We start from the raw sequence: 24,672 nt of genomic DNA, 5'->3' as shown, positions 1-24,672 counted from the left end.
TGTGGAGGAATGTGTGTGTCCCAGGGGTTTGCAGTAACAAGCAGCCAGCTGGAAGCTCCAGTTCCCTGCCCACTAGCTGTGGGTGATTAGGGGCTAAACCCCTGGGTAAGGCGACACGGGGGGCTTCCAGGCTGGGCTGGGAGAGGAGGAGAGAAGCAGGAGAGGAAGAGGAAAGGTATCTCACCTTTCATTCTGGCTCAAATGTTTTCCATCTTATGCTAACTTTCCACGGCTGAGTGATAAACACGTCCTCTTATAAAGTGAAGCTTAAAGTTTTTCATGTAGAGTAGCTGCAGGCTTTAAAAGCCATTTGGATCCATGTGTTTCTGATGCTGCCAGAGATTGTTGTGGTGTTTGTTGGCTGGAAACTAGAAAACCTTAATGAAAAAAATCCATCTGAATAACTTAATGCTTTCCTCTGCTCCAAGTGAGACCCACCATGATAACCTGGACCTTCTAACGTGAAAAGCAGGGATTGTAGAATTAAATTTTCTCTGTTATTTTTGTAGCCAGTGAGACACTAAACTCTACTATCTCTCCCTCATTTTTGGGGGAGGTTCTTAAAGTTCACATCAGCGTTTGGCTGGAATTGTAAATTGGAATTGTAATTGAAAAAAAAAGCCAACTGTTAGGAAATTAGATGGGGCATCAGATATGATTAAAACACCTCCTACTTGTTTTAAATGAGGCTTAATCGTAACCAGGAACCAAAGTGAGCCAAGATAATATCCACAGCGTTACATCACCACCACCGGTCTGGCCGTTAACGCACGGCAGGATGGTCCAAGACTGATGCCAAATTCTGTAGCTGAAAGATTCTGCTCTACCATTAGTGCCTGATCTATTCTGTTCAGGCAATTTAACACACTTTGATTTATTTTGACTTTATAATTGAGTACTATGTAGTAAGGAAGCCCCATGGGCCCAGATTGATGTGATTTGTAGAGCCAGAGAAGGCGGGGAGGCAAAGATCAATAGATAAGTGGAGGAGTATCAGTTGATACTGCATGGCAGGCATGTGATGGAAAGCTAACCCTATCTAATGCTAGCTTTCTAAAGCAGTGCTTATGTAGATATTTATTAATATGTGTTGTGACTAGCCACACATCTGGTTATAAGTGGGAATCAGAAAGCCGGAATCAGAAGCAAGCAGGTAGTAAATATGGGAACGGTTTCAGGTAACCGTTGATCTGCAGTAAACAGGTCTGAGTAACAGTAAACAAAAAGGGTAGCAGAGAATGAGACAGGGGATGATTAGTCTCTGATTCTCTGCTATGTTCAGTTTTGCAATCCTTGTTTTAACTGAGAGAAGAGTTCAACCCTTTCCTTTAATGTGTTGTCAGTACAGAGATGATTTTCTGCCTTCCCTGGTTTTACTAAGTTTACATGAGCTCCTGTTAGTCTCCTTTCTCCTCTGACTTCAACCCGATGTTTTCATCAACACGGCTTCTGCTCATGTAATACACTATCCTTTAGAAAACATCTTCCATTAACCTCAGAGATTGTTGTCCATAAATATATGTTGTTAACCTGTAGCAAACATAAAAGCAATTATGTAGAAGTTAACACAAGTTTTCTGAACTTCAATAAAGTCTCATGGAGTACGTTTACATCCCTGAATGCACAAATCTGCCTCCAGGGGACCAGGTGATCTCTCTTCTAACAAGCAATTGGCTTTTATTTCTATCTCAAAAGAACAGGCCAGTCTCTGAAATGTATTATAGAAATATCTTTCAGTACTCATCATCTTTTGCTTTATCTGGGACAGCATTTCTTGGGCAGCAGTCTCAGCAGAGACTCCCAGAATTCCCTCTCCTCCTCCAGCTCTGGGGGAAGCCTGAGGCGTTCCAAGGCCAGCCGACAGACAGAGTGTCTCCAGACTATGGAGCAACTTTGAACCCCTTTCAGTCTTTTAGAAGCATATTCTAAAACAATTTAGTTTTCTTGCAGCACGTTCAACTCTGTAGAGAAATGATCAAGACTACAAACAAACCTTAATGAGCTTCAGCTTTAGAAGAAAGTTCTTGACAAATTTCCCGCAATATTGGTTCAATGAGAGCATCGTCAAGATAGTTTCTACAGTAGGTTTCCAAACCCGACTAAACGCAATAATTTCACATTTTACTACTATTATATCAATGTGTTGGCTTAAATAAAAAAAAATAACATCTTTTTACCAAATGCCAAATGATATCCAGATAAAATCTTAGGTTTATATCAGCCGTGCAAACAGGAAACCCTTCAGATTTAGTTGTGTACTCTGCCTTTAACAATGGCTCCTACTGTAGTTATTATACAGAAGCCTTGAGCTTAGCTTCTCCCCTTGTTCTGTAATTGTATCCCTACGTCTCCTCCGTCCGGTCCCTGGAGTCGAGCTCAGCACCTGTTGACTGGCCAATTAGAATGAGTCACTCACCACAGTTTAGGCTGCACACATATCGGTTAGGAGCGTGTGTCTGCATTCGTGCCTGACAAGACTCTCCCCAGAGGATATTCTTGGGGCGAGGCGACGTGTACTCCTGCATGTCTGTGTAGTGTGTCAGCAGAGACCTGGCCACCCATACGGAGAGAGGCTGGACGCGACTCACAGGTGGTCCCAATGGTTAACAGCACTGCTCTGTCTGTCAGCAGGCACACATGCAGTACCCGGGTGTTGAAATAAAGAATAAAACCCAAAGTAGAAAAAGTTTTAATTTGAAATGAAGATATGACGGAACGGAAACAGATGTGGATGATAAATCGCTCCTTGGATAGCTCTGAAATGAAGCAGAGGGAGCAGAAGTGGAAAGAGCGAGAGAGAAAGAGGCGAAGGTCAAGCTACTCATTAATCCAGATTAAATGGTGAAGGCCACCAGGAGAGGCACAAAGAGGGAAGGAGGTACAGCAGGCTTCAGGAAGGGGAACACCTGGGTCCTCAGCTCCTTTCACGGCCACCCCAAAACCCCAGGATCCTTCATCTCTCTTCAGTCCCTTCATTTCACCTCACTCTTTAGTTCCCATTAGCACACATGTGTTTCTCTCTCCCCTTTATGCTCCATTTGTTTCTCCATCTTCTCTGCAGCATCTCTCTTTAATATCTGCTCGTTCTTTCGTGGCTTCCCTTTAACGCTTCCGTCTTTTTAGCATCTCATCATTTTCTTCCTTTCTCATCTTCTGTGATGCAGGGAGGGTGATATTCGGGGCGAAGCAGCCACATGACAAACAAAACATCTCGGTAGGGAGCAGATTCTTCCATAACAACAGTGTCAGCAACATAAATGTGAGACTTGCGGAGAAAATAGTGCTCCTACATCTGAAACAGAGCTTCAGCGGGTAGCTAAATTAATTCTTCCTTTGTCGCGTTTTCTGGGTGACTGAGCACTAAACCAGGCTGATTAAAGGTGTCGGAGCTCATGATGACCTCTGACCCTCCCATGTTGGGCTGCATGGCTCTAAAGTTCACTGATCCTCATCAGCACCTTCTCTTGGTGAAGATTTTCAGTCATCCAGGTCATAGTCATTCCAAAAAAGTGCCTTCTCTTCTACCTTAGTGACCGATCTTCCTGATTACAGGTCGAATGTCGGCAGGCTTCTTTTTTTCGGATGATTTATAAACCAAAAATAGCCAAAAAAAGAGGTAAGTAAAGAATTTTCCATGAGTGAATGAAAAGGGTGTTTTTCTAAAACTGAAGACAATTTTAAAGCGACAGCTTCTTGTGACATAAGACAATCAGTCCTCTAAATCATTAAAGTACATTTTTACAATCAATTAGTGATGCACCATCACCCTCAAATATATTAAGAACACTAGTTCTAACTGCCTAACCTAATTTATAAATCGTAGATGTCATGCTAAAAGAGAAAAAAAAAAAACGTTTGGTTTCTGGTGCCAAACAGTCTATGGATCTACCGGGATTTTCCCACACATCGATCTCTCAGCTTAACAGAAAACAGAGAAATTAGCTGTAGTGGGATTGATAAGAACGCCTTGTTGATATGGGAGGTTAGAGAAGACTGGGCAGACTGGTTTCACATCACAGGTCGGCTGTAGCAGCTCTAATAACAGTTTGCTGGGGCAAAGGTAAGCTGTGCTCTGGTTACTGTGAGAGTCTACAGATGTTTTTAAGGCTTTCTTGTCCTTCTTTCAATTTATAATTGACAGAAATGTACATAATGCATTAGCATAATTGAGATGCTAAAGCTCTGACTTCATGATTTACTCTGAATTAACACAAAATAGAACTATTACTTGGTAAAATGTACAATATTCTACTCAAAAGAGGATTCGGGACCCTGTGTCTAATAAAGTGGCCAGTTGGTGTCTATCCTGTAGATTTTTAGACTAAAAAAAAACCTGGTTTGCCTGAGATCTTTTTTTGTGTGTTTTTTTTTCTTTTAGCAATTTTTCCATAAATGTTGGAGAAAAGCTGTGAATTATTAGCAGTACAATGCTTGTAATGCTCCTGCTAACCTACTGTAGCAGTGGTTTGTTCCCTTTAAGAGATCCTTGACAGCTTAATTTGGAGCATAATCTGTAACATATGAAGAAGAGGAAAATTTCCACTATGAGATATGGACGGTGAAGCCAAACGATTGTTCATCGCTCCCATGTGGCTTTACTCAACTTTTAGAAAAGGAGAACGTTTGGGAAAGGCAAATAAATTTCAAAGTTTGCAGTTTTTATTTGTAAGTTTGAAAACTTGAATATCCTTAACTTGCTTTGTGCGACTTATGCTATAAAATCACAAGAGCATATTTTGTGATTAACGGTTTTAGAGGAATCTTGCATCCATCAGGTGCCAAACATGGCAGATAAATGTGATGCAGAAAGGGGGAGGAAGCCGATGGCTACATGTAGCAGGAGACAGGCAGTGAGACTGATGAGACTCCCCCGTCTGTCCCTCTGAGGCCTATATGGAGCAACAGTGCAAGGTGTGATGTGAACCACGGGGACCCACTCCAGTGGAAAGCTGTAATGACACGCCGTTTGATACATCTGACTCGCACTCTGAGAACATCATCACCATAAACCACCCTCAGAGAGCGCCTGATAGACTCAATATTCCATCCAGGGCCATGCATGTGGGAACGTGTTGGGAGATATACGATTACACACAGACAGCAAAGTGTGTGCTCTTATGTGTTTCAGTTTGTGGCCTGTTTCCGCCCTGTGACAGTGAGGAATCTGTGCGTATGGTGGTTATCCTGCACCTGCCCCAGGAAACGGAAGGGGGAAATTAGAAACCCCACACCCAAACAACCCCCTGCTCCTCATTAGGGCCACACTCCCACCATCGTGATCGCACAAATAGCCACCAGTCCTCACAAGCTTTACGCACAACAGCTGGAAAACCACCACAGATGCACACAAATTAGATGGATGTTTTTTGACATCTTGGAGGACTCAATCTGACTATGTTTGATGCCCTCCCCATCCATAAATGTATTTATACAGTCAGACTTTATTACAACATAATGAAATTAATTGCAGAACCAGGGCTGAAAAACCAATATTGAATGTTAGTGATCTTTGATCTCCCTTAGGCAGCCATGAATTAAAAAGCAAAGCTGATGGTGTGGAGGAAATCAATGAATGGGCTCAGGAACAACCCATAAACAACTGACATGCAAGTTAGAGCTTAAATTCTAGCTGCTGCATGCTCTGGATAAAAACAGAATCCTGGATAAATAATAACCAGAAAAGAAAGTAAAAGCCAATTTGCAGCAAACTTTTTTTTTTATCCAAGTAAAATACCAAACAGTTTTTGGAAAAGGTTAATGCTACCCCTCCCCCAGCTGTTAGTTCACACTGAATGGAAGCCACAGGCTGGCTACATTAGCAGATAGCCTAACAAACTACACAGCTAATACGTGGGTTTAATATTTACACCTATATATACTGAAATGTATCACTAAAACTATATCCTGTTTAATGTTTAGGTAACAGATCCCGCACGATAGAATAGATTTATTTTATTAAACATTCTTTGTTTTCTTTACTTTCTTTACCGTTTTTCACAAAATCATGTTGAAAATAAAATACACTGACTTATAGAGGGTGCTTTTTTTAATATTTGTACCTATGTGCAATAATAATATAAGTATGTCTTTTCAACAAATATAGGGCCCTATAATTTCCGCGATCACGGAATCGCGGAATTGGCAAATTAACGCGGAATTTCTACATTTGACATGAAATTCTGCTTTTGTGTGGGAGAAGAACGTACGTCGGGGGGAAATGCACACCGCTCCGTCATTTCCGCTCACCCTCCCCTATCAAAACATTGAAAAAATGTCGAAGCGGCTCTCCACAGCTCCGCTTTCGGCGAAAAAGTTGAGAAACACTTGCTTACATACTTGCCTTGTTTTTATGCACTTTAATATACTGTATGGAAAATATGATTTGTTATGAAATACTTAATACTGCAATTGAGAGGTCCTCTTTTATTTTTTTACTTGAAAAAGCTAATGGAGCCCTTTTTTTTTTTACCCTTTGTTTCTTACCCTTTATTTTTTTTTTTTTTTTTTTTTTTTCTTTGGGGGGCGTTTTTTTTTTGCTTCTTGCGGGAAAGTTCTTAATTTTAATTTTTTTTTTTACCTCAATAAATTTAAGGTCATTTTTATTTTATTTGTGTACATTTTAATCATTAACATTAAAAGCACATTCTTTTTACGACTGAAATAACAGTAAAGGGTAAAAAAAACTGAATTTGCAAAAATTAAAATGGAAAAAACGGAATTTTCAAAAATTAAAACGGAAAAAACTGAATTTGGGAAGAAATAAAACACATTTTATAGGGCCCTACAAATAGGACCCTGTTTTTTCCAATCAAATTTAAAAAGAAAAAAAAAAAAAGATTGACATACTTTAACTGTAATCAAAGAGCGTATTTTCTTCTGTGTTTTAGCAGCATCCACCATATCTCTAACATTTCACGTTATTTTAAAAGTAAGCTGACAGATTTTTCTGCATGCTTGCCCTAAAAACATACAGATATAGCATTGAAGCCAATTAAATAGAATCTCATCATTGAATTCATTACGTTCTGATTGCAAAAACATACAGATGCACATGTGAGTACATCTGCCAATTATGTGCTCACCTTACGCCCACTGCATGCAAAACAAACCAACTGCTCAGCAAAATAAAAAAGTAGCAGCTGCTGCACCTCACTACCACCTACTCCCACACAGATTCATTCATATGCATTTCACATTTCAGCTTTTCTGGGTAAATGCTGCCTCAGTTTGCAGAAACACAACAGTTTTCCTGTGCTGTTGCATAAACTCTACATAGTTTCTGAATAAGTTGCGGCAAGCCTTTTATCTGAGGGGAATGCACCTCGATTATTGTGGAAATGTTTCGGACAGTTGGCAATACTCATTAGTGTTTGATGCGTTTAATAAGTCTCCTGTAGCATTGAGTTCTCTGCTCCGCTATGGAGGAAACCATTAGCCGCCGTGGCCTCGGCCATCAAGACAGCTCTGATAATCAAACCAGCCTAAGTCAACAGCAGAGCTGGAAATTGGCTCTCACCTTGGAGTACGTTCCTCATCTAAATGGGTCTGTGTTTACACTGAGTGCTATTATATACCAAGCAGTGACGGGTGTGTGTACAGTAGCAGAGGCAGCTAACAGCGGGGGCTCTGGTTTGGAAAATGAGAAGATATGGAAGCCACCAGGGAGAACTGGATCTCTGATGATGCTCTGTGTTTAAATTATGCTTTTCCACCAACAAAATCTAGTTACAATCTACTGGTGTGAATATATTTAATGAGTAAAAAATAAGAATAATCTTCAAGCAGGTTTGTTCTCATGTAATAAAGATGAGCCAGCAGGGGGGGAACAGCTGAGTAGGAGCTGATGATAGAAACAGATGGGAAGTCGTTTAAACAAGAGCGCATTGGAAAAGTTTTCATTCCTCTTTCTCAGGTTATAACCACAATCCTCAAAGCGTTTAATGGGGATGGGGGGTCATTATACAGAGTGTAACAGAATCGAGCCAAAATGAAGACATGTTGTTGTTTAATGGGAGGACGGCAGATGTGTTCTGGTTAGACTCTAAAAACTCCTGCATTCATGTTGGTAAATCAACCATCTATTTAGCAAAACAGCAAAATATGTTAAAGTTTGTTTGTAATGAGACAAACTAATACTGTTTCTTTGCATTGTTGACGTGAATATCTGAATTAATGCACCAATTAAAAAACGCTTATTGTGGAAACAGATGGGAAATGTTTCACCTTTAAAATCCATATTCCATTTTAGATGATCCGAGTCCGAGCAGAGCTGCTGCTTTCCATCTCGTGCCAGAGAATACATGAATCCTTCTCTATTTGTGGACTGAATGTGATGTAGATTCTTACATGACAGCTTTTGTATTTCTAACTGGGCTCAGAGGGAGGGCCCAGCCCTCAAAGTGTCTCTCTTTTGTTTTATTTATAATACGCTGATTTCATTTTCCCATACACAGACCGGAGGAGACAGACGGGGAGACGGGTGGTGAAGAAGAGACTACGGGAAATATAAACAGAAGTGACAGAGAAATGCAGACAGAGGGATTGATGGAATCAGTGAAAAACAGAGAAAGCCCAGTTAATGTAAACAGGTAGAGCTGCCGCTGCCTCAGCCTTGCATGTGACAGAGCCGCTTTAAGACCTTTCATTTCCTTCTGCTTATTCTATTACATTCTTCTGTGTTTGAGCACAAAGTGTGTTAGCTCTGCAAACATTGCTGCTCCTGCCCACAGTTTCATAAAGGGCCACCAAAACAGTGAAGGGTCAGGAGACCTGGTAGGAAATCACATCACCTCACGAATTCCTCAGCTGCTCATTTATATTTGTTTAAACTTTTAAACCACTTATCTGGCATTCTGAGGTATTAAAACGAAAAGAAAGAAAACAACTCCTTCAATATGATGCAGCCCCAACTCATGAGAAATTGAATATCTTGCTGAAATAATAACTTTAACTGAGTTGGATGAGTTTAGAGTGAGTCATTGGCCAGCTGGACAGCAGCAGGGTTGGGAAACAATGAAGCTGTGAGTCGCAGGACTTTAATAAGGGCGGGATGAGAGCGCCGACGATATGATTTCTCTGCTGACCCTGAGAAAAGCTTATGAATTCACAGAGAGCTCCAAACAATATTACAGAAGGAAAATGATAACAGATTTCTGCAATAAATGCGGCTGAATACCTGTGCTGAGCAGACTGACACTCAGAAAGTTAGACTGGAGGAGACGTAATGGAAGCATTTCTGGAACTTTATGGAATGACATCTCATGATATTAAAACTCCACGATGCCATCTAGCTTATATCAGAATATTACTTTTTTTCTGGTGGAATTAATAAATGCAATACGACCAGAAACACGCCGCTTTTTTTTCTATTCAACAACAGACAGCGGCAGCATCTGTTTGGTGAGTTTCTAGGATATGCAGAAATCTGCTGATTTCCATCATGTGCTGGAGAAAGCCAAGAATGTTTTTGAGCTGCTCAGGAAGGTCAGATTAGAGCCCTTAAGGGACACTTCTACACATACTTCATGCTACTCGGCATGCTGCCGACAATCAGGAAGTGGCTCCTGGTTTTTATAAGGTGGAACAAAGAGGTCTTAATGGCAGCTTCCTCAGAATGATTGACTGGGCTCACATCTCCAACCTGTTGATGCAAGTTTTGAGCATTTGACAAGGATGTGCTCTGAAGATCACAGATCTGAAATTCCACATGAATCAGCCAATAATCAGGCATGACCGGCAACTTGGTGCCAGCCTGCCCCCCTCAAATCCAATCACCTTAGGGGAGTGGGGTCAGGAGGTTGTTCTGATTGGATGCCGAAGGATTGGGTCACCGCGCCCATGACCTGCCTCTTTGAATCCATAATGATGCTAATATTCTCCATATGGCCTTGTGTTTTCTGTGTGCGTCCCAAGGCATAGTGCCTATCCGGAGGCTGAGCTACACCCCCGCGTTAATGGCCGGTGGAGAGTGAGGTAAGAGCCAAAGTAGTACTCTCCCCCCTCCCTGGGGCAAACCTCTCCATGTTACCACTTCCAGCTTTTCTTTCCAAATCCTCTTTCCAAGCCTTGAGCTTCACTTACCGGCTGCCGCGCTGTGCAGTAGCCCCAAGGAGCCAGTTTAAAGGCTGAAGTCTGAGGTTTCTTTCCATCACACCTCCCTACTCTGGAATAAACTACTCCGAGTTTCTTAATTTGAGACGTGGGAACAGCCAGACGGAAGCTGATTTATTGCATCTGCACTTTGGGCCGCCACATTGTGATGAGAAAGATTTTCCAGACGAGTAAAATAGATTGAGGACATGCTGTAACCTGCAGGTCTGTTTTTTGGTTGAGAGAAAAACAAACGTACTGAAGGTCTAAAGCTTGGAAAGAACCTCAACCATAAACCACATGCTTCTACACTCTGTTATTGCAGTGATGTGATGCCCCATCATCTATTATTTTGCTTGATTATTACTGAATGAAGTCATGGATATATAATTATTTCACAAATAACTGGAAATATATGTCATGTTAGGTCAGTATGTTATTATGCTGTTACAGATATTGAAATAATAAACGAAAAAAACTATTTTTAAAGTGATTTTATAGGATTCTGTCTGAGCAGCCATCCTCCTGACTCATACCTCATTCCTGCTCTACGCTCCCATCTGTGAGATGCTTTGCTTCATCTCCTGCTATAACTGCGCACACACAGCCACACACTCTCACCTCCTTCGCTCCCAACCCTCCAGCTGCAGCCCCAGCCGGCTCCACACAAAGGCAGGCCAAATGTATGCTAATGAGAGCCAGGCCAATGGTGGAGCCGCACTCATTTTGAGAGGAAATGGCTTTCAATAATGGCGGCCCCCGCGGGGATTTCGCACAAAGTTCAGGCCCACTTTGAAAAATGCATTCGATTCTCTGCTGCGTCTGCTCCCTTTTTCTCCAGTGTTTTTTCCCTTTTCACTATGAAAAAAAAGAAAACGCTTTCCCAGAATACATTTGTATCCAATCCTCTTTCAGTTCGTGTTATGCTCCTGAAAGTGGGAAACGCTGGAGTTGTAATTCATCTTCATAGAAACATTGGAAACAAGATGTGTGGAAGCATGCTAATTAGACAGAGGACTTAACAAATATCAGCGTTATCTGTAAATCTAATAATGTCAGCAAACAACTCATTGGCTGCCATTATTAATAATATTCTAGAGATGACACTGGAGATTTCTAATGTAGTGTTTCCATTACTAATTGAGCCAGTGATGACTTTTTAATGATGTGGAAATAATTACAAAAAACAATAGAGAAATAAACTCAGTGCGATTTTCCATGTACACAATAAAGAGCTACAAATTGTCTGAGAAAAAGTTTAAGAATACAACAATAGTTTGTGGTTTGGAAAGAAAATCTGACCATAAAAGCTATTAGTTTCTTAAATTGCAGTCCTAAATAGAGTCTTTGTTTGTTTAGAGGGGTTAAAGTTGAATTAAATCCCCATATTAAGGACTAAATGTTTCCTTCCTACATTCTTGGTTTCCCCCAGACCAGGGCTGATGTCTGTGCTCTCCAGTGCCTGTCATATCAGGAGGACCAATAACCCATGAAATAACTGCTCTCTTTTCCCCTCAGTCTCCTCCTCTCGCGCCACGCCGCTCCAGTCCAGCCGTGACGGTGCCGCTCGCTCAGCATGAGCATCTACACACACTTACATGAATATTGGTTGTTGATGTTGGACAGATGCATTTTCATTTTGACAAGATGACTGTTAAATAAACAAAGCGAATGTATAGTCCTATTAAAGGGCTATATCCTTCATCCTGCGTCCTGCTCTCTGGAGAGCTGATCAGTCCTTTTCCTGGGATGAGTAGACACTCCCAAGGCAAACACTCCAGATTTAATTATAAGCTCCAAAGAGGATTAGTCTACACTACTTGTGTCTGTGTGTGTGAAGGGGTTGGGGGGTGGGACACAAAGGGAGGAAGTGGCATCCAACATGCGGGAAGAAAAAATAAACACGGTGATGTCACCTGGGTTGCTGACTGTAATCCAGGTCCAGGTCTTCATAGCGGTGCCTCGGCCTGGATTCGGCTGCTCTGGGCGCCATCTGAGAGAAAACAGAGAACAGGATATGTAAGATTACATGTTATGACACCTCACAATCAAAAAAGGCCCTGAACTTAAAACTGCCTCTCTGGAAGTCATTTAGGAAGAGAGTAAATAAAACATGTATTACTGGAGTCAAACAGCTGATGTCCTTAGGCTGCATGTTTAACCTCACTCATGTTTCAGTAGTCCAGTGATTTCATTCATATCAAGTATGTGGAGGTGCATGCCTGCATGGATAGCCTCCAGCATTGTGGGAATAAAGAGAAGTGAGATAATCAAAAGCCATAAAAAAAAAAAAAAAACATCTAAGAGGCGTCATGCAGGTACTAAATGCAGTTTTTCAAACAATGTCGACTCAAAGTACGACAAAAATCAGCAGATGCAGATTTTACAGAGAAAAGTCGTACTGGCAGGTTCAATCCATTTAAACATCCCATTTCCATAATGGCTATCAGACAATTGTTCGGTTCCACTAGCTGGACAGTTCTGGAGGAAGTTGACTGCTGCAAGTGATTAAATTTCTTGGCATAAGCATGCAAGAGGCGACAGTGGAAAGGAAAACATACTTTAAAATGTTAAGCTCCGGACACATAAAGCAGAAAAAGGGGCTTCTTAAACCAAAATAGTTTATCTATACAGAGATAAAGGGGTTATATTGTTAAAGCAAACCACAACAACAACAAATGTATTTAGTAATACCTTACTTTTGCCTTTTTTAGTTGACATTTTATATCCCTAAACATTTACGGCATTAATGGAGATCTAAGTAAAAGGCTTTTAACGAAGTTTTAATATCTGAGGAGAATCTAAAGACATTAATAGATTCTTCATCTCAACTCTGAGAACCTCTATAACAAAGTCTTTAAAAGAAGCTGAAGATTAGGGTGATAGTAAGAAGGGCCACTCAGCCTTAAAGGTTATTTGTCCTGAAATACCAGTTAAAACAAATAGAAAACACTTTATTTACTGTCTAGAACATATTAAACGCTTTAATATGTAGTTTCTTGTTCAAACTGTTTTTATTTAGAAGATGACTGTTACTTAGATCTAATATTCTGAATAAAATAAAAAATATCTTAAAGGGAGTGTAAATAATTTACAGCCTCAACCTTGAGCACCTGACCTTGAGGGTCTCCCAGCATGCACTGGGAACCCACTGCAGATGGCTTTACGCCGTAGAGGCACATCTGGTGTTTGACCAGCCTCAGAGGGCAGATGTCATTGTATTGCTCATTGACCTCCACTTTGTATCCATCAGCGTCTGAATCAAATTCTGGCCCCTAATGGTCCCAAAAGCACGAGTGGATGTTGGGGTCTGGCCCAAGCTCTCTAAACTCAATCATGTTTACCATTAAACTCAATGTAGCATCCCATAATAACAGAGCAAACCTGACAGATTTGTTTTAGTGACCCCATATTGTTAACAAAGGGCAGTTGTTCCTAAATATTTTGAACCTGTTAGTTCATATGCTGAGAAAATCGCCAAAGTATAAAATGTAATAGGAATTACTACATAGATTAACTTTAATGTTATGATTATTCTACTTTTTAAAGGTCATCATCAAACCTGACAAAGAAAGTTAAAGTGGATACAAATATATATATATATATATATATATATATATAAACACTAGACATGATTGAATGTCAACAGTTGATATATATACAAATTGTTATTGTGTGCTAAAATTGTTCGTTTTTAAGTTTTTATTTGAGGTAATATTAATGTTTATTGTTTACAGTTGAAGAAACCCAAAGATTCAGTCTCTCTGAACCACTAAGTATATAAATATACAGATTTGCAGCAACTGAAGTCATGAAAAACTTTTAATTTTCTAACCAGCAGGCTGGCAGCCAAATCCAGGAACTGGAACCACGGTGTAATTTATACAACTGTAATAAATTGGTAGCAATAAGTCAGACTGTGATTTTAGGGATAAAGTGGCCCCCACTTTCACAAACACTGCAACTAATGGCATAGGATTGTTTTTCACTGTTTTGGTTGCTCAATCACAAATGTTTTGAAATCAAACCAGTTTGGATGATTAATTCAACAGTTGAATTATTATTATGGCCCCTTATACATGAAATCTACATATTCAGGGAAAACTCAAAAATTATCTTTGAAATAGAGTGGGCTGAAGAATTTAACTTAAGTTTAACCAGGTATTTGAACAAAAAATGTACCTGCTTTCATTAAAAGACACATAGTTAATAATAATCTAGTTTCAAATTATTTTAAAGACATGCCAAACTGCAATCCAAACATCTTAAAACAATAAAATAATATAAAGAATGAGTTATTTTCTGAAGTAGATAGTACATTTATATCAGTTGGACTCAGCTGCACATTATATTCTGTAGCAATCAGTATTACTGCAGCTGAAAAAGACTGCTAGGAGGCAATGCATAGGGTAGGGTATATAGATGAAGAGCTATGCATGTCAATAAGCTGTTGGGTCAGACTAACTGCCCTTCATACATGTGGAGGAGGAGGCATGGTGAGGAAAGTTTGGGAATATCATGAACCCCTACTTGCAAAATAAAGTTAACATTTCTTATTGGTGCTCTTAACTTGTCTATCAAGGTTTATTTTTTCTAAAAATGTCTACATGAACATGGCGAAAGCTAAAAACTACTTCGTTTTTTGTTCTGTTAGTCCTTTCTTTAAGTGTTTCAAACTGATTTGGCTTAGAAGTCAAAGTCTATCCATCAAACAAGTTGATTTGAGTTGTCCTTTTTCTTCTTTCAAAATAAGAGCTGCACCTAATAGATTGCTCTTAGAAGGGCGACATTCTGCTTATTAGTCATGAATGTGATGACACAGCAGCTAAATTGTGCTGTTCGAGACAGACTTTGATTGGAAATATTGTGGTGCCTTATTCTGGCAAAATCTCTACCCAGTCACTCATCATAAATGCAATGAATACCAAAACCACTGCGATAAAATGTGAAATACACAAGAATGAGTCATATCCTTGAAACTCATAAGGAGAGATTTATTCCTACCAGCTCAGATTTACTAATTGAATCAAAACACATATGCTTAGAAACGGCCAACGTTGGGCTGATGATGATGTTAACGTCTAAAATACGCACACACACACTACATTAAGACCAAATGAGACCATAAAAGACCAGACGATATCATTTCAACTCATTGTGCATGTCAGTGCAGCACTGCCACATTAGCAAATATCATTAGCGTGTCTTTGTAATGCAGGCAGCTCTAATGTCTGAATGAGCCAGGAAGTAGGAGCACATCAGAGCTGCTGCGCTCTTCACGGACCAGCCTCTGCATGCATGTTTGTGTGTAGCATTAACATGATGTTAGTAGGTGAACACTCCTCTCTTTGGATGGGAGGCTGTGCGAGCGACATGGGGGCCATTATGCAAACAGATGCATAAAGGGGGCATTACTCCCAGCCAGAGGCAAGGGCCTCAGGTGGAAGACCTTTTTATGTTTCTTTATATATTGCATGATTGCAGAGCAATAAATCTTCTACGCATCATGTCGCGGAGTAAGAGCCTCTACCAGGAGAGTGATGAGGACAGGAGGAAATGTAGGTTTAGATAGAATGATTGAAATTCTTTGTCCATTGATTGGATTAGCATATTAGCCTGCAGCCATAGGTCTGGATGATCTCCTCATTGGGGTTCACACTCGCACACACACAGAGAAATTATGGATGTTGGTCATACAAATGGTTTTCAAGCAGAAGCCCATTTCCCCTAAATTAGTCAGCTTCTGTGGCAAATCTTGTGCCTTGAAAATGCTGCTGTGGTGAACTTAAAGAGCCTGCTCCTCAATGCCATGGCAACTGGTAAAACAGGGAGGTGAAATTCATCCCAGCTGGATTAAAAAAAAAAGGTCTGTGGAGATGGTCAGGGATCGCCGCCACGGCTCCAGAAAGGTTAACAAGTGACAGGGGGTTGGTGGTGATGGTGGTTTCACGCGGAAAGTGAGTTCACGTCCCCAACCTCATGACATCATATGTTGGTTTAGTAGGGGAAAAGTTAATGTCTTCTGCAGATGGAGGTTAACAGAGCGAGAGCGCACAAATGATGGAGAATTTCCTATTTCTCATCAGCATCATATGGTAAAACGCTCTCAGTTCATCACATCTGTCTGCAGGAATTTTTCACAATCAGCAGATTTTAATAGCTTCTTATCATGTGAAAGAAACTAAGCTCAAAACTGGAGAGCGATCTCTCTCCTCTCGAGTGTGTGATTGTGTCGAGTCATTGGATGTGCCGCAATTCACCAGCTGCCAGCTCTCTGACAGAATGCTTGGCATGAGTGCTAGTGTGAATGAGCAGAATGTCACTTTTCCTTTTTTTATTTTAAATTAGAAAAAAGCTCGGCCCTGACAGGGCCAGATGACACGTGCTAAGGCTTCCAAGCTTTTGGCGGCACAGCTGCCGTATTCATCAAAAAAATATTGCCAGGGCTCAGGAAATGATTTTCTTAGAGCCCTTTTGGCTCTACTGTAAATTCGCAATGCTGGTATATACAATGAGCTGTGAATGAAAGTCCAAAATGCTTTGACTCAAACTCTGAGCAGAGCCTTTTTCCCTCTGAATGAAACACTAAGGTGCTTAACTCTATCGTTTCTGTTCAAATGACATAATTAGCCTCCTGTGCTGCCATCCATCCATCCTCTCTCTGTTCGCTTCATCCATCTTGGATGCTAATTAAGCATGTTTCTCAGTGTGGAGCCTCCGCCTGGCTCTCCCCATGCCCACCTCCTGTTGGCAACCTCAGCAGACATGCCACGCATCCGACTGGCACCATGAGGCGCAAGCCATCCGATACCAATCCGCCCCCCTCTAAAACGATTGCTGGTAGGAGAACTTGCAGGTCCTCCACCATCATGTGAGATTGAATGAACCAAGGCGAGCAGCAGTAAACTGGCGCAGATGGCAAAACTGACAGCAGTTGTAAACATTTGGCATGTGCACAGGGGGGAAATAACACAGGAACTTCTGAGCTGCAGTTATGCTAAATACTACCGCCACTGTTTGAAAAGCAGACAAACAGCACTTTGTGACATGCTTGTAGCATTTTAACTTAATCTTAGCATGACAGACAAAAACTGTGTGTTCTTCTTATGTGGATTTATGAATTATTCATCTTTCATTTTCAAATTTAAGAAATAATTAGACTAAAACTAAAATCCTGATCTTTTGAATCAATCAATCAATCTTCCATTAAATTCGACCAAAACATTCCCCAAATACCAAAAGTCTTTTGCTAAACTCTTTAAACAAACAGGAGCAGCATATTTTAAGATATTTTCTTCCATGTTTAATTCATTGACTCTGAGACAAACCATCAGTGTTGCCAGATTGGACGCTTCACTGCCCAGTTGGGCCGTTTTCATATTGATTTTGAGGGTTGGTCTGGTTTGGAGTCAGATCGGTAGTTTTTGAGTTAACTTTTTAAAACACATGTCCACCAATCATTCATCATTACTGGCTCATAGCAAAGCCTCCGTGACCTTTCTCCATCACTGATTGGCTAATATCATTCGCAAGGATGTTTACAACAGAGAGCTAGTGTAGTGGCTCCACAATTCATGCTAGTTTTAGCAGCCGGTGGATCTGGTGTGATAAACCTAGCACTGACAATCGATGCGTTCTGCTTGGAATAATCCTATATAATAATCCTACTATAAAAAACAAAAACTAAACTGTCATATGTGGAGGCACTGTACATACTGTATATACCCCATGCACCTTTTACTACCTTCTTCTACTTTGACTATTCTCCACTGTGAGATCAATTAAGTCAATCAATCAAGAATCAACCAGGGGTTGTTGGAGGAAACCAGTTTTTTTTTTTTTTTGCTCTGCTTAAAGACGACTCCAGATATTGCATGGGCCTGTCGCCTCTGTCAGGTTTGATGGATGAGTGAAGTGGACTAACAAGGAATGGATGGACATCAGCACCATTCCGTCCTTTCATTCAACCATGTACTAATTGCAAATAACAATGGATTGTATCATAGTTCTCCGGAATAAAACTTCAGCGTTAACATGGTCAATGTTCCAGCCAACAATCTAAGAAGCATTAAAGGTAAGAATTTAAAATAAACCATAAAAAATTTGTATTATTTCAGTTATGTAAAGATAAGTTTAGCATATCTGTGTGTTCACACTGAACGTAGTTTGCCTTCTAAATATAAAAAGAGGAGTAATCTACATGGTTATAAATCCATCTGCAAACGTGTTAGTACAGGTATGTGATGTGTCACATGACACTCACTGGATCTGACATCGCTATGATGAATCGGTCAGAGTTGTTTATGTTGAACAACTCTGGCCAGTTTTTATTGGATTGTAGCATTTTGACAAGTAGTGTTGAACTAAGTTGTACTGAAGCGTGTTCATGCTCACACAGTAAACGTAAAAATATATTAATTGGGCATTTTTTTGTGTGATGTGGTGGTTTTTAACAAATGTTTAGGCTGGAAACCCTCAACTCTATCTGGTAAAACTGCAAGTTAAGCAAGTTTATTTTTGTTTTAACAGGTTTAACATTATTTTTCTTTTTTTTCTGTTTTTAACAGGGACTTAAGTCAGTCAAAAGTGAGCAGCAAAAAAAAGTCAATCATTGGAGTTAATATAAATTAATATAATTACATCATGTACATAAAAGTTTAATGAAGCTTTTAATCAACTGTCATAAAACATATTGACAGATTGAGAAACGGGGTCTTATACGAGGTCAACCCTTTAATATACAAAAAAATTGCCATCTTTCAAATATATGATTAATTTAGGGGAACCTTTTTAAGATTAAAGTAAATAAAACATGCAATTGTTCTTTAGTACTTTTGCACACAACATTGAATTTCAATTTACTGTTTGTAATTTTACAAATTATCACTGAAAGCTATAACTAGGAAAACACAGAAAGAAAGATACCCCAAATCACTTCAGTAGTTTAAAAAAAAAATCATTTTGACACAAACTCTTCAAGATGTCCCAGAAAAGCTAAATTATCCTAGGGTTTCTCTGGACTCAGGTGCTTTTGTCAAAATACACTAGAAGAACCCTAAAAGTAAGCCACTGTTGGTGTTTTCAGTGAGATAACTATGGAAAAAGCACCTAGATTAACACAGAAAGGGTTTTCACATTGTATAAAAGAAGGACCGAGGACGCTGGTCCTTATGGAGGAACCTGCATTCCTTCAAAAATAAAATCTAATTTGTTTTTCCTAAAACCTAAAAAGCTGTGATCTCAACATGTTTTCTTCTAAAGCCGCCCGTTGCCACAGAAACCAACTAATAACCACGTTTTCCCTCAAAAAAGGTCAAAAAGTCATTCTCATCTTAGTAAAGTCTAGCCTGATGGCATACAAGATTATCTCGAATTAGGAGACTGCAAGTGTGTATTTCAAACAGGAGGCTTTGCTTGCCCTCGAGTGTACACTAAACACTCCCACACCTGGACCCAGCTCACTCCGAGCTCGTTAGCAGCAGATGGTAAACAAACACACACACACCCCCTCACACACACACACACACACATAAAAAAAATAGGAGTATCCACACACAGGAGGGGAACAAGGGTTACACACACTCTGAGGGGAATGCAGTCTATTTTGGTAATGGGCCAATCTGCTGGTAATTGTCCTCATTGTTAGTGTTGGTTTAGGTCTAAACTACTGACCTCAGAAAAGAGTTTCACATTTATACGATCAGAATGTGGCTAGATGTGTGTCCATGACGGCATTGGAGTTTATTCTCTCTGTGCAGATGCTTAAATGGTGAAACACAATGTTACTGGCTTCATAAACTCTCCTTTTGTGTCTAAATGTTTAAATAAAGTCCAAAATAGGGTCTAAATCTTCAGTAAAGTCATTGAAGGAAAATGTTTTGGATTTTTTTCTTTGGAAACAGACGATCACATTGGTTGAGAGTGGACAAACATAAACAGGGAAAAAGAGTGGGTGGGCAGCCAAAGAGAACATTTGATTTGTTTAATCAACCGCTTGCAAAACATCCTCTAACTGAACTATTCATCTCACTATTCAGCCTCAGCCCTGGGCTGATAAAACACCTCCGATTGTTTGCAGCTCATGACACAACCCTCGGTCATTCCAGAGGGTCTCGTGAATCTGCATGCATGTGAGTGTGTGGCCATGGCAGTGGCCATGGGGTGCTGTTTATTTGCGGAGTTTGTCTCCCTGTCCCTGTCTTCCTCTGTGGGTCTGTTTGCCTCCCCACTGTTTGCTGTAATAACATCCCGAAACGCCGGTGACAGCATGTAGCTACATGCGCACAGCCGGTTCCACGCTTCCCTTCTTGTTCAAGCCCTAGTAGGTGCTTTTTCTGTTGAGAGAGACCGAAGGAGTTCCATTTTATTCCTGCTCTTGATATCAAACTCCAGCATGCTGTTGGAAAAAATTCTTGCCCTCCAGAGCTGTCAACTTTTTGCTCTGAGAGGGCATCATAACGCTAAACGAGCGTTTGTCTCCTGTTTCTAGGCACAGATTTAAAGATGTGAGGGTCATCAGCACCAGCAGCGATGTGCTCTTCGGCTGAACCTGCCTCAAGCTCCCAGAATAGTTTTAGTTTGATATGTTTGACCTGCAGATACTTAGATGGAAGTCTAACTTTAGTAGCAGAGTGAAAATCTTCCAAATATAAGTCTTTTATTCCCTTTTTTCTGGGGGTTGCGTTGCAGAAGTATTAGAAGCTGCAAAGCTTTTTTTACATTGTCCCTTGTTAGTTGGTGTCTTATATTTGTATTTTATGTTGAAGGAAAAACATCAGAAAAGGATTGCAGAAAGTCCACCATCTTTAATAACGCTTACACAAAACTACTAAAAGAAAACCAGGTTTCCCTTTACTTTACAATGATGGAAAACTTTGTTCTGTTACATAAAACCTCCAGCTTAGCTTGGTTGTTCAACTGCAAGCGTGTTTTAAAATCTGTCATGTTTTTCTGAATAAAAACTAACATTTTCTCACATAATTGACTACAGAGTTCAATCTCTACCACAAGGACAGCTCACAAGGACAGCTCACTACATCCCTTTCTTGCATCTTAACTTGAAACAATGGGTCTTCCTTTTGCAGGATGCACTACTTGCAGATGTTTGCCAGCCCTGTAGCCTTTCGGCCCGCGAGGTTTCTTTACCTCAAAGCTTACCGCTGGCAGCGCTTTTCTTTATGAAGCAAAGCCAGCTGAGAAAATCCCAGATTTGTCTAACAATCGCTTTCCACCTCTTTGTGGCGAAGAAGCTCGTTTATCGTTCCATCCATCTGATTTAAAAGTCAGTTTGAGGAAATAAAGGCAACATTTGGCTTTTCTGATATGAGAATCAAGTTCACAGATGGTCAAACAGGAGTTAAGAGAAGTATTTTTAAATATTAACCACAAATTTAAAGAGATTATTTTTCTTTGCATAAGGATGAACTTCAGAAAACATTCTTGAAACCTCTTGTTAATTCATCTTTAGCAGAACGAGGTAAAAAATATGAGAGAGCAAGTATTAGTAAGGAGGTGATTCAGGGAGATTTTTACCAATCTGCAGAAAGATCACACTCTCTGGTTTGCCTGTAGGCCAGAGACAAGCTGTGGGAATAAAGACAGACACCAAATAAGTCCCTAAAGGCCTGTGTCGGCCCAGATGGAGAAAAGTGAAGGGGAAAAAAAACCAAGGGGGTGTTGCACAGCATCAGAATGAAGGGACTTAAAACAAGGGAGGAGAATACAAAGCCTCTGGGCTGAGCTGGAGAGGCAAGGACAGAGAGGAGGAGTCCGTGGTCGGAATCCCTCATTGTGACTTTGCAAACAGCGGAGAAGAAGGAAGGTGAGGTCTGTGTGTAGGAAAAATCCTAATAGTTTTGGAGGAACGTAAAGCTGGGATAAAATGTTCATGCTGCTCTTTGTCTAACAGGACTGAAAGAAATACTTGAGAAAACTTTCTATTAAAAAACAATGAGGCTCCAAAAAAAAGAGCAGGATGATGACAAAAAAAGTTCTCAAACTGAAGATGGGTCACCATTTCTGGGTTGGATGTCAAGCTTTTTAAACTGTGGAGGAGTTTAAATACCTTGGTGTCATCAAGGTTTTTATAGGATTGTGTAGAAAATGGATCAATATTTCCAATATTGAGGTTGAGCCTAAAAGCAACGTTTTCTGATAAATCCATCGACTTTCCAACATTCATCTATAGTTATGGCATAAGGACTGCAGTCGAGCTGTAGCTCCTCCAGGCTTGTAGACCAAGAAATCCATGATGTAGTCAAGACCACCTAACCCCAGAGGCCAAAGCACAAAAGGATAGTCAGGTGCAGATCCATTTAAAAACCTAAATCATTATACTTTCTTGTAGCAACTATGAATTAGATTAGTAATGTAGAAAGATTTAAAAATAAAAATTATGAGGTCTTAAGCACATGGCCAAAAACAAAATATATGTAAAAGCAAGGTGTTATCGATAATTTAAAGAAAAATACTATTTATTTAGGATAAAGATTTGATTTATTAATTTGATACAAGCATCTAAATTTACACAGACATATTAATTTTCCAAAAATAAATGTCTCTATTAAAAGAGAGTGGTGGCCTATTGGTTAGGACATTGCGCTTGGGTTCCAGAGGTTCGGAGTTCAAGCCTCACTCCCACAGAGACTGGGGAGGGAGATAAGTGGAAGCAGTAACAATAACAACACCATTGCTTTGATTTCTAGGATTTGAATCAGCGCATAGATTTGATTATAGTGAGGAAATAGGTATTTGAACACCGTGCTATTTTGTAAGTCCTCCCCCAATTAGAATTCATGGAGGGGTCTGACATCGTCATCGTAGGTGCATGTCCACTGTGAGAGATATAATCTAATATCACAATATGATTTTTTTTATACATATGATACATATTATACAGCTGCAACTAAGTTTTTGGACACCTGTTTATCAGCTAGTACACTTACTCTCAAAGACCGGTTAGTCTGCCTTCAAAATTACCACCTCTGCTCCATTTATACATTCAGTAAGAATCCAACCAATAACATGGCAAAGACCAAAGTGGTGTACAAAGACACCAGAGACAAAATTGTAGACCTCCACATGGCTGGAAAGGGCTATGGGGAAATTGCCAAGCAGCTTGGTAAAAAAAAGTTCCACTGTTGGAGAAATCATTAGAAAATAGAAGAAGCTAAGAATGACTGTCAATCTCCCTCAGACTGGGGCTCCATGCAAGATCTCATCCCGTGAGATCTCAATGATCCTAAGAAAAGTGAGAAATCAGACCAGAACTACACGGGAGGAGCTGGTCAATGATCTGAAATGAGCTGGGACCACCGTTTCCATGGTAACTGTTTGTAATTAATACACCAACACGTGATAGTTGTATTAAGTTTGCCAGTGACCATTTGGATGATCCAGAGGAGTCATGGGAGAAAGTCATGTGGTCAGATGAGACCAAAGTAGAACTTCTTGGTCAAAATTTCACTAATCGTGTTTGGAAGAAGAAGAATGATGAGAAGTATTGAAAGGAAACCATCCCTACTGTAAAGCATGGGGGTGGTTGTATCATAGTTTGGGGGTATTTTTCTGCACAGGGGACAGCAATATGCACTGTATTATGAGAGGGTGACTGGGGCCATGTATTACAGGAGTTAGGGGAACAACCTCCTTCCCTAAGTTAGAGGATGGAAGATGGGTCAAGGCTGGGTATTCCAACATGACAATGACCTGAAGCACACAGCCAGGATAACCAAGGAGTGGCTCTGAAAGAAGACCACTCTTCACTCGTCTCCAGATCAAAACCCATAGAGCAGGCATCCCCAAACTCGGTCCTCAAGGCCCCCTGTCCTGCAGGTTTTAGAGGTTTCTCTGCTTCAGCACAGCTGGTTATAATGATTGTAGTAGACCAAAAGCCTGTTAATCAGCTTTCAATTAAAATCAGCTGTGCTGGAGCAAGGAAACCTCTAAAACCTGCAGGACAGGGGGCCTTGAGGACCGAGTTTGGGGATGCCTGCAATAGAGGATCTTTGGAGGGAGTTCAAGCTATGTGTTTTTCAGCGACAGCCCAGAAACCTGACTGACCTTAAGAAGACCTGTGTGGAGGAGTGGGCCAAAATCCCTCCTGCATTGTATGCAAAACTAGTGAGAAGATACAGAAAATGTTTGACCTTAGTAATTGCAAACAAAGGCTTCTGTACCAAAGAAATACCAAAACAAGCAGTGATCTTACAACCGGTCTTGAGTATTACACTTAAATCATTTGGAGTACATACTCTTTCTGACTTAAGAATACTCTGGGATTCCCCTGAACAAGCAAAATGTCTTTGGGATGAAGGATGTCCAGGTTTCCCTCTAAGACCGCTTACCTCAGTGACCCAATTTTGGATATCAGGACATAAAGAGCCATTGGATAGATTGATGAATGAATGGAAGGTTAAAAAATGCATTTAGTAAGAATACAACCAGTCTTCATTGCCTTTGTCCATGATTTAACAATTTGCTCCAAAGTATTGACGCTTTTGTCCGTTTATAATTGAGCATGTAGGTTTACAAAAGAAAAAGATAAAACTGCATGAGTGCTTTGGGACATTTCATGGCATATTT

General features: G+C 40.3%; 1 protein-coding gene across 3 annotated transcripts in view; it reads right to left on the bottom strand.

Moving 5' to 3' along the window:
- LOC107093738 (partitioning defective 3 homolog B-like) overlaps positions 1–24,672 on the bottom strand; it is a 172,336-nt gene that overhangs the window by 1,344 nt on the left and 146,320 nt on the right. For all 3 annotated transcript variants that reach the window (XM_015388979.1, XM_015388980.1, XM_015388981.1), the window contains one exon: positions 12,006–12,082. In XM_015388979.1, the coding sequence (XP_015244465.1) occupies positions 12,006–12,082 (77 nt within the window). The remainder of the gene's footprint in view (positions 1–12,005; positions 12,083–24,672) is intronic.

This window comes from Cyprinodon variegatus, unplaced genomic scaffold, assembly GCF_000732505.1.
Source record: "Cyprinodon variegatus isolate N-32 unplaced genomic scaffold, C_variegatus-1.0 Scaffold443, whole genome shotgun sequence".
In the NCBI taxonomy this organism is placed as follows: Eukaryota; Metazoa; Chordata; class Actinopteri; order Cyprinodontiformes; family Cyprinodontidae; genus Cyprinodon; species Cyprinodon variegatus.
Note: the sequence above shows the minus strand (reverse complement) of the source record. Positions and strands in the feature narration are given on the sequence as shown.